Here is an 11,144-nt window from a genome sequence, read left to right on the forward strand (position 1 = left end):
TTTAAATGAGTTTTATTTTATTTTATTAAAATATAATGTCATAATTTTAGAATATTTACAATAGAGCATGTGTAAATTAAATATTTATTACAAAAATGAAATAAACAAAAATGAGAAATGGATTATGAGTTCCCAACCTGCCCGTCCCCCTGGTTCCCTACGTTCCCTCTCTCTGTTCTCAGTAATCCGATCCGCGGTTAGGATTGAATCGAAGCGACAGCTGCGATCCGACGGCCCACGATGGCGGAACCAGTCAATTGAGTTCATAGTTCCTGTGACACAATTCTGCTAGGGTTTGATAGTGATGCCCTCGCACCAACGTAGACCTGAACACGAAGCTGAGACGAAGAACGCTTAGGTTTACGAAGTGTATCCATATCTTGTGCGTTTTCACCTGGTTATTCAGGCTCAGACCGATTTGCGTTCGAATTCTAACAATTTGGTTCCGATGGTTTCGTCTATCCGGCCTGTTTAAACTCGGCTGTGGTCATAAACATTAAAAGTTCAAAGAGACGCCATGGATGTTACGGAAGCCAAGCGGGAGACGAAGGACATCTTGTTTCGTCGGATCGGAGTAGACCTGACCTTGCACGACGGAACCGCGGGTTTCGAAGATGGGATCGTTCCTGTCAGGGGACTGGAAGTTGCCAACAAGTTTGGAATTACATTTGTTGTGTATCCAGGAGGTGAGCGAAAAATAACTTGACTGTCCATTGCGTAGATTGTGAAGAGATTTGTGGTCCACAAGCTGTCACTTATTATTGTGGTCTTTGATTATAGCTTTTTGAGTCTGAATTAAGTGTCTGTGTTCAAATCTGTTTGTAGTCCGTTGAGTTACAGCTCCACAAAGCTTTTTAAAATTTTGAAAATTGATATTTGAAAATATATCTGATCTTGAAATTTCCACCTAGAGGATCCCGAGGTTCTTTGATCACAGCTATTTCGTGGAATCCTCCGACGGTAGAGTTCATTTACCTCCTGGCGGGTACCTCAATTTGAGTTAGAGTAGAGAGATCTGTAAACGTGCAATTTATTGAGACTGGTTTAGGGTTTAAAGGTTTAGATCGTGTACTTGGAGCCATGTTGCCATTGGGAAGGTCAAAACTAGGAGTGCCCGCACCGAGCCTTTCGTCACTCAATACCTTATCGATTCTTGCTTTCATGAACGTTGATTGCTCCGCGCTTGATCAACTTCATCTGTAGTTTCCATGGAGCCTCCCATGAGGTTAAAAGTTTACTCGGAGAGTTACATAAATGATAACCAGATTGTAATGATTTCCGGAGCAGGTTTCATTGTCAGAGAAACTTCTGGACTTGTTCGTATGGCACTGCAAGCAAAGGATGGTAGAAGTAGCACAAAGGTGCAGCAGGGTGACTACGTAGATGTACAAGTACCTGGTGTTTATATATTGTCTCTCTCACGAGACGAGCTGACTTTGGCCGCATGCGTCAGCGAAGGGACAGTTCGATTCTATGACGTTCCTACACTCTTCAAGGAGGTATCCTTTGCACTGCGAGTCTACGTCCGCTTCTCTGCTTTGGAGTTGTTTCTTTTGGGTCCTGCTCGTCGTCTCTTTAAACTGGGCCTAGTTACTTCACCAACCAATGTATGTAAAGGTTAGAAATGCTGTTCAGGCATTGTGTTTTATGAACCTATACAAGTTAAGTAATGACGCAAATTAACTGTATTTGGTTCTTAGACGCAAGGTGATAACTCTGTGTGATGCAGTTGGACAATATACCATTAGAATCAAGGGATATTCCTGAATGCCATATAAAAGATTTCAGATGGGGTCCTGCCGATGACACCTATCTCATTTTATCGAGGGAAGGCCAGCTCTTTTCAGGGCGTGTTGGGGAAACACCTTCGCGTCTTGTAAACAGTGATGCTGTAGCAGGTGATATACGTGGCATTGGTCTTGAAACAACATGCTACATTGGTGATCAAAGGGTCGCCGCATAAAATTGAACCTTCACCTGGATCTCGCTTGTGCTTCCGACTTTACACTAACATAATTCATTTTCTATTGCTTTTGGTCCTGCTTGAATTGACGGGGTATATCAGGGCACAACGGAAGTAACTGGTGTCATGGTTTATACCGTAATTGCAGTGTCATGGAGTCCAGATGGGAAACACGTCGCGTATTTAACTCAAGGCGGCGCTGTTTGCGTAACCAATTCCAGGGTTGAGTTGCAGCACAGCTTTGAACTTCCTTCTCAGCTCGGGGACTTGACTGAAAATTTGCATGGTAAGTGCTTCACAAGTGATTATAAGATGACATACCCGTGGACTACTATTCTGAGCTTCTGCCCTGGGCAAACAAACATTTTACTGTTGACGGTTGGATTGCGATGTCCAGATTTTGCATGCAATGCAGTTTTCGTGATTGTGTAGTTACTTTCAACTTTGTAGCAACTTATTCTGGGATGGCAAGTTTTGTCTCACACACTCTCTCTCGCTCTCTCTCTCTCTCTCACACACACACACACACACACATATATATATATATATATATATATATAATAAAGATACATTTGACGAATACAGTTTCCGAGCACCCTACCAATTATCTGTGCAAGAAGTTTTGAGTCTACAAGTTTTTATTTTATTTTATCTTATAGCTTTTTATTCATGCTGCTTTGAATGGGATCGAATCGTGAAATTTATCTCCATTTGACTCATCTCATATTTGGAGTGGGTGTTAATCGCGTATTCATGCCCTGGTTTCTATGCTTGTCTACAGTTGAGAGCGTAGAATGGATTCGCCTTGATGCAATGCTGGTTTCCTACACTCAAACCAATGAGGATGGAGAGGACGAAGAGTGTCCTCTTATACTCGTGACTTCCAGGGAGGGAGATTTTACGAAGGTGAATTTTGCAGCAGAGCGTTCTATCAAGGCATTTGATCTGTATTCCTGACGTCTGTTTGAAGTACAAGCTGTTAATCTCTCTGGACTTAATCTAAATTGTGTGCGAGTTTCGCTTGCAGAAAGATGGCACAATTACAGCAGTTTCGTTCGACAATACGTTTCCTTCTATCGATTCCAGAGTTCTCCCGCCAGCCAGTGGCCCGTACATGCTTGCCAAATATATTGAACCTTGGTGAGATGATGAAATTTTTTCAGATGGTTAAACTTCTTCTAGATCTGTTACAGATGGCAATGATTTTGCGGCTATGTGGTGAACTGGTTGTATTCAGCTGCACTGAAGCCTCCTGCTTCCTCATGATTTAACAGCTTGGATCATTGACATGTGAGGTGCAACTTCTGCACATGATATTTTTACTGTAATTTATATTGGTTGCCTTCATTACATCTACTAAAATGCTGTATTTCATATGTATGTATCATAATTTTGCAAGTGAGAGGTTTTTGTGTTATCAGGGATATGGTGATTGCTGCAAGCAGGCGCAGCGTGGATGATCACATTGTCACTCTGGGGTTGCCTTCAGAGAATCATGAAGCGATTAGTTTTGAACTTAGCAATGATACCTGGCTACCTCGTATTGAACTTCAAGGTGATTTGATTCTGCATTGTCTTTCAATTTTTATGTTTTGTCCTGTGAAGGTTAGGCCTATCATCTTCTTGAGTAATGGGATGATTTATATTTTTTAAGCTGGTGTTGACAAGTACAGAGAACGGAGATGATAATATTCTACTTGGGCTTTCTGTTGTTACCACTACCACTGATCTGCAAGAAGCGGACCCTCGTGATGACAGTGGAGACACGAAGCTCCCTGCGTGCCCAGTTTTGATGTGCTTATCGCTTGGAGGGAAGCTTAGTCTTTTCTTGGTGGCTAGGTACTGTTTAATTTCATGTTTGAGTAATTGATGTTGACAAGGATGCAGAAGATGTGTCCCATGTCAAATCACTTCTTTCGGGGGTGTGTTGTGCATCTGTTTGAAAGTTCTGCATGTGTTTGGATGGTGCATGTTTCACTGTTATTATGTCAAATACTTGCAGTAATATCTGGAAAACTGTTTGTTTATATTATTATTTTTTGTGTGTCAGGCTCGATAAGAATTCCCTTGCTATGGAGTTCATTTCTCCTCCTTCTAAGCTTCCGAAGGTTACTCGTTCTAAATCCAAGTCAAAGTCTTCTGGAGATATTGCTTTAGAGGCCTCTCAACAGTCTGCCAACATAGAAATTCCCGTTTCACAACATGCAGAAAGCAAGCAGACTAGGGAGGGAACAGAAGATGAACCTTCCGTGATATCTGGAAGTGATGCGAATAGAGAGAACGATGGCAACGATAACGATGAAATTCTCTCACGCCTCCCAGCTTCAGGTTTTATCCTTGTTCATTTGGTTGAATGGGTTTGCTGAACATTATACATCATTTAGCTGTACATCGTATGTGCTGCTCTTCCTTTCGTTTGAAGTTTCACACTGAAGGCAGTCGAGATATCACAAGAAATTAGCATTTGTTCTTTTTATAAGACAATGAAACCCAAAAGAGTAATCTCTTTTTCTCAATTTGAATCATAACATCATTGCCACAGGCAGATATGGAAAGTTGTCAGAGGCTCTAAAGAAAGGTCCCTTACTAAAGGGGGAGGGTTCTCTGTTATCTAAAGAGACTCCATCAATGCCAAGTCTACAAACAGCTGGATCTTCAGCTTTGATCAGCCTTGGATCTGCAGGAACCAGCGACATCAGCCATTTAAGCACAGTGAAGGGTGCTCCATCTGACATCGGCCAAACGCAGCAAACAGGACCTACAAATCAACCCCCTTCGCTTCTAACCAGGACTGTACCTGAAGTGCAGTCTGCTACTAGTCAAACTTCTCTACTTTCTCATCTAATAAACTCACAGTCATTTAGCTCAGGTCTTTTTGGCTCGGTAGGAAACGGTGAAAGCACTCGCCAACCTACCCCACCTTTCCAGGGCACGCCTCCTGCTTCTTCATCATTCGGTAATATTCGACCCTCCGTCCAATTTACTCCGACCTCGCAAGGCCCACTAGCCTCTAACCTTAAAGCTCCTGAATCATCTGGTTTATTTGGCTCAATGGGAAACGGAAAAGGTGCTCTTAAGGGATTGCAGAAAACCAATTCCAGTGGAGCTAGAACGCTTTCTGGATCCTCAGCGAAACAGTCAGGTGTTTCAGAACCTGAGCAAGCCTTCTATGATCAATTAGAGCAGGTAAGCACTGACCTCACGACGGTAGAGGGGAACTATCTTTTTGTGAACCTCTAGGTTTCCATGATTGCTGAGATCACATGCTCCTTACAGGTTTCTTGTAATTCCTTGACAATGTCATTATGTTATAAGATTTCTGGGTGTTGACATGCCAATGGATCGCCGGCTAGGCATTTTGGTGATTCACCTCACTTATTCTGATAATGATAATGAAGAATTTAGGTCGAAAAAATGAACCGTACTTAACCTCCCTGTTCTGTCTAGCTTGAGTTTTTATAGTTAGCAGTTTCACCCAATACTCATTACAAAGTGCATTTTTTGTAGATAAGAAGAATGGGTGGTGAATTGGATAATCTTATGGCTTATATTGAAGGACGGGGTGAGAAGACCTCAGGCAATCATCCTCCGTGCTTTACAAAGAATTCTCTCAACGAGCTGGAGTTGGAGCTTCGGAACCTAGCTGATAATTGCAAAACGGCCAAGGTCTGTTGTGAGAATCCTTAGTGTCTTCCCTCTTACGTCATTGTTCAGAGTCGCTGGTCCTCATGTTGTAGACGTTCTGCTGAGAATTCAACTATCGTGATGTGCTGCATGTTTTTTTAATTTCTATTTACATAGTTTCAGTACATGTCTTCTAATCTTCTGATTGGAATTTGTATATTGTGTTTATTCTTAAATAGTTGTGTTGTAAGTTAAGTTTTTTGCTTGTTATTATGCAGGAGCGGGTAGAAGCACAGAGACAGAGTCTTAATAACTTGCGCGATGAAAATTTGCAATGTAAAATACCTTAATCTGTCCTTCATTTTCAGTACTTTACTCATCACTTACTTGGTAGAAGTTTAATTTTGTGAAGGGTTACAACTTATTAAGTTCTGGCTGGAGTATGTACCTGGATTGAGTTCTTGCTAAAAGCTTGTAATTGTAAAACTTCATTACTTATTTTTTTGATCCCAAGTTCGAAGTCGTTGTAAAATGAGCATGCACCTCATGTAAGCTCACAATTGTAATGTAATGATGAATATCCAAGCAGTAGAAGCGTGGAGATTGTACATTCGAAGCAAAACAGAACAAGCCGGAGACAACCGGCATCAAGAGCTGTGGATTCGGCGCAAATTGACACCAGATCTGGACGTGAAACGGAAACGCGTTACCAAGGCAGAACAGGTATGCCGAAGCATATGCAGCCCATCACTCGTTTCTGAGCAGTGTGGTGTCTTCAATATATCCTGCCCATCCACCTTCAAAAGTGTTATCTTGCAGATCTGCTATAGCTGAATGTACAAATGTATCTAAAGTCGTCATCTTTTCTCTGTCTTGAAATTGATTTACATGTTGATGTCTTTTGTTGATAAAGCAACAATTGAAATGAATGGCAGGCCCTTAAGCAACAGATTGCTGCATTAGAAGAACATATTCACCACCTGGAGCTTGATAATAGAAAGCGGGTTGTTAGTCAAAAAGGTGGAGTGAACATAAACCGGCAGACAAGCGCAGGGTATGTGTGCTTACTGTGTGTTTATGAAGCATTCCGTCTGAGGATAAACTTCTACCTGTGCTATGGATACAACCTTGGGTGGATCGTTTCACATGCTGCTCTAGAGTTTGTAGTAAGTTATTAACTACTTTGTTTTTGAACAGGCGGAGTCAGTCGGTTCAAAATCTTTACAGCACGGTAAATGGACTTCTTGCCTCGGCAGACCGTCTTTCTCAACAGGTGGCTCAGCAAATGGAGGTGCTACATATATCTGCACAGCCACGAACAGCTCAAAAAATCATGCTATCTGTTGGTTTGCCTTCGGATGGGACCTCCCATGTGCAAACTCGACCAACTTTCAGTGGAACCGTACCTAGTCCTCTTGCTCGACAACAATCATTTCATTCTCCATGTATTAAGGCCGAGTTAGGGTTGCCAATACACACTACTCCACCTAGGCGAACTATCCCCTCTGACTCTGGAGTCGGGGCTCCATCGATTACCAGGAGGAGAAGGGATTCCATGGATGGGGTATTGTATTTTGTAATCCTGTTTTGAAATTTCGCATTCGCGTACCAAGGCTAATTCACAGAACGAACTTATTCTCGGGGCTCGATATGGATCGTCTAGGCTCATGTTACTAGTTTTGAATATTCCCTCCTTATTGAATTCAGTCTCTGGAAGGATGTTATTCATTCTCATGTGTTAATGACGGTACGTTGATTCAGCGTGGTCCATATTAATTTGGATTTTGATTTATTTTTCTTACGACTGGGGTCGTCATTGAAAAAAGTTCCTGTGGGAATGTTGTGGTCTCGCTATGAAAGCTTCATATCAGAATGTTCTGTCGCAGGTTCAGAAGGCGTTAGCGTTGGCAGGAGGAGCTTCTCCAAAGACAATGATTGAACGAGTCTCACATCACACACCCTCTCATCAACCAAATGCCTCTAAGCAATATGTTCGTCAAAGATCATTTCAGGTATACACTTGCCATTTCCCAGTTGTGTGGCTTGACGCTGGGATTGTTGAGCAGAGAGAATCAGTTGTTCTGATTTATAATGCAGCAGACTTTTGATAGCCATCTTCCTTGAGTGCTTCGTTTAGGTTCATATTGTCATCAGTTTCTGGATTTTGCTTGCATTGTTAAATGTAAAAATGGAGACACGATTTCTAGCATAATATACTGAGCATTATATTATTTTTCAAGCAGGAGTCTTCTGAGAAGATTTCCTCCCATCCTCGACATGTGAGGCGAGTTTTATCAAGTCAAGCACAGTCGGCAACTTCAAGTTCTGCTCCATCCATATTAAGTGTGCCAAAAAATAAGGCCTCTTCTATCCCCATTGGATTCTCCGAAAATTCCGCCGTCACGAACCTGGAGGGTTCACAAGCTTCTCCTTTCATGTCTGAACGAGAACCCAGAGATATTCGACCTGATTCAAAAAGTGCAGGTATGATTTTGTTCTGCATAGGAGCAATTTACTGTGTATACTTATAGAAATGCCCAAGTTCATCGTCCAGGCATACAACCATACAACAAATCATATTCTTTTCACGGAATTATTTTTTTGGTACTAGACAACTTCCATGGACTTCGCTGATCTCTTTAGTTCTGATTCCTTTTAATTGTACTTTCATAAGGATAACAGTAATTGCAACAATCTAAGGGTGCAATAATCTGGGGAACTTCTTTTCAATATAACCTTACCTGAATTGCAGTGCCCTTGTCTCACTTGCACTGTTAACGTGCTCGTCTTGTAAGGGAAGAATTCTTATCAAATAGCTTTTTGCGGTGTTCTGGCAGTTCCTAGAAACTCCTCATCTATCGCTGAGAAGTCGGTACCTACTCTGACTTCAAGGTTTGGACCACCACCTGGGAGGACATCATCAAGCCCTACTTCAGTTGTAAGCACAAGTTCTAATGTGGGCGTTAGTTATTCTACTGGATCACTCTCGTCAAATACTTCATCAGAGAGCGTCTTTAAGTTAACCAACAGCAATCCTTCCAACCCTGCACCCTCTTTCTCATTCGCTACAGCACCATCATTTGCAAAACCGACCGGTACCTCGGGCACATCTGGGTCCATGTCTTTTGGAAAGCAAGTGAGCAACACAAGCTCATCAAATGAGGGTGCAACTGTTTCATTACCAACTTTGTCCAGCTCCGCAATTGGTTCCGCTACGTCCAATGCTACGACTGGAGTCTCGGCTACCACAAAGCTGGGGATCGGGAGTACTAAATCTGGTTCTGGTTTCAATTCGAAGCCTTCGGTGGATAGTGAGAAAGAAGACAAGCCTAATTTTGGATTTAAGCCACCTTCCTTTGGAATCCCTGCTTTCGGTACTTCCTCCTTCAAGCCGGTTGCTACTCCATCTTCAGCTATAGCTTCCCCTGCAGTGACGTCTGCATCATTTGTACCCCAGGTAAGCATTTCTGGGACTGTTCTAACAAATCCATCGCCATCTCAAGTCCTAGGCAACCATCCGCCTTCCTCGCCCAATGAATCTGCTTCTCCAACTCTCGACCAGGCACCATCTGCCAAGGGAAGTATGCTTTTTGGACAAACTTTCACACCAACTTCAACTTCCCAGACTCCATTTGTTTTTCCTGCGGCAAGCCCTCCAACAGCGACCTTCAGTGTGCCACCAATCACGACTCCTGAATCGGATGAGGAAGACATGGACGAGGAACAGGGGACTGGAGGAACATCTGTAGGAGGGTTCAATCTTGAGGGTTTAGGGCTAGGGAGCTGCAGCACTGCACAGCCTCAAGCCCCGAAGCCTAGCTTATTCGGAAACTCTGTGCCATTTGGCACGCAGCAAACCTCTTCAGGATTTGGTATGTCATCACCGCAGGGTCAACTTTTCAGGCCACCATCATTCAGTTTGCCATCTGCTCAGTCACCTCCACAGACGAATGTAGGATTTGGTTTTGGACATCCCACTACGTCACAAGCTGGATCTAGTCCGTTTGGAACAGCCTTTGGAAGCACTACAAGTAACCCTCCTAGCGTTAATCCTTTCGGAACTACTCCAGCAGGGTCTGCTACAGCATTTGGAAGTCCTGCGCCGCCTGGAGCAGGTGGTTTTGGTCAGCCCTCTCAAGTTGGACCAGGACAGAAAGCTTTAGGTAGTGCACTTGGAACATTTGGTCAGACGAGGCAAATGGGATTTGGGTCGACAACCCCATTTGGCTCCACACTTAGTGCAGGCTTTGGTAGTACTCCTTCAGGAGGAGGCCTTGGTAGTGCTGCCACAATAGGAGGTTTCGCAAGTGCTGCCACGGGAGGGGGTTTCGCGAGTGCTGCCACGGGAGGGGGTTTCGCTAGTGCTGCCTTGGGAGGGGGTTTCGCGAGTGCTGCAACTGGAGGGGGTTTCGCGAGTGCTGCCACCGGAGGTGGTTTCACTAGTGCTAGTGGAGCGTCAGGTGGTGGTTAGTTCTTCCTTCACGTCTTACTTGAATCTTTCCTCATTGTTTCAGACGGAGTTGAGAAAGTACATGATATGTGCTAGCTCTGGCGGCAGTGATATATTGTTCTAATCAATTTTCCGTCTTAGTATTTGATGCCTCCGTTACCAGTTGTATTTAGTTGTACTGGATTTTGAGTCAGCGGGATAAAGTTGTAACACACTTTTAAGTTTTGAAAGCTTTGGTTCCTTTTTCTTTGTTACGTCACACTCATCATGCTTAATATTTATCCCTCCTGACTTAAAGAATTTTTAGAAACAATTGCAAGAAAGAATGAGTTCAATACATTATTTGTTTTTTTAGCGCTGGAAGTTTAACTGCAAGTTCTGTTTATGTGTCTAGGTTTTGCTGGCGTAACTGGAGGAGGTTTCCAAGCATTTGGAGGGGGAGGACAGCCCGCATTTAGTTCCTCAAGTCCTTCAGCTCCAAGCCTATTCACTCAAATGAGAAAGTAGTGTGATGTGCTTGGTTCCTGATTGTACAAGCGTGTTAAGCAGTGTTAAGCAGTCTCAATTTTATGTTGTTTAATGAACTTAAGTAACTTTACAGTTTCAATTGAGATACAACTTTGTGCGGCATGTAGGCATAAAGGGGGTGAATTTTCATATTATCATTAGATGTTCAACATTGTAGTAAAGACGTGACATATTCTTCGTGGGATGGTGTCTCTTGCATTGACGGCAACATTTAGGAAGTACCATTTTTGTGATACGTCTAAGTTTTCATTTATCAATGCTATATTTCTCTTGTGTATGTCTTTATAGTTCAAGATCGTATGTTTAATGAAATATATTTTTCTTCATCGTGTTGTAAGATGCAAAATGCTACAAGGAATCAATTAGTTGATGTTAGTATGCATGTGTTTTCTTCATGAGTACTTCATCTTAGTATCCATAATAAGTTTACATTAATTTTACATATTTAATTATATTTGATGATTTTGAAAATCTGCAATTATGATTATGTAGTTATTAACTTTTAATTTTGGTAGTATTTGTTTATTCTTCTAGTTATGTATGATTTATGTTAATTTATTCATACATTTAATGTAATAA

General features: G+C 42.3%; 1 protein-coding gene across 2 annotated transcripts; it reads left to right on the forward strand.

The window, feature by feature from the left end:
* Positions 1-302: 302 nt before the first annotated feature.
* On the forward strand, positions 303-10,842 carry LOC112290479 (nuclear pore complex protein NUP214). 2 transcript variants are annotated; one of them, XM_024536753.3, is made up of 19 exons: positions 303-686; positions 1,288-1,499; positions 1,730-1,898; positions 2,112-2,249; positions 2,745-2,869; positions 2,991-3,103; positions 3,385-3,518; positions 3,637-3,802; positions 4,014-4,291; positions 4,506-5,149; positions 5,471-5,629; positions 5,866-5,923; positions 6,177-6,310; positions 6,523-6,641; positions 6,785-7,151; positions 7,474-7,599; positions 7,831-8,071; positions 8,425-10,053; positions 10,432-10,842. In XM_024536753.3, the coding sequence occupies exons 1-19, from the start codon at positions 518-520 to the stop codon at positions 10,542-10,544; spliced, it is 5,094 nt and encodes a 1,697-aa protein (XP_024392521.1). In that variant the 5' UTR covers positions 303-517; the 3' UTR covers positions 10,545-10,842. The 2 variants fall into 2 exon arrangements, with proteins under 2 accessions (XP_024392521.1, XP_024392523.1); XM_024536755.3 differs by having other exon boundaries at positions 314-686; positions 8,425-10,047.
* The last annotated feature ends 302 nt before the right edge of the window (positions 10,843-11,144 follow it).

Source organism: Physcomitrium patens, chromosome 13 (assembly GCF_059467195.1).
Source record: "Physcomitrium patens ecotype Gransden chromosome 13, ASM5946719v1, whole genome shotgun sequence".
NCBI lineage: Eukaryota > Viridiplantae > Streptophyta > Bryopsida > Funariales > Funariaceae > Physcomitrium > Physcomitrium patens.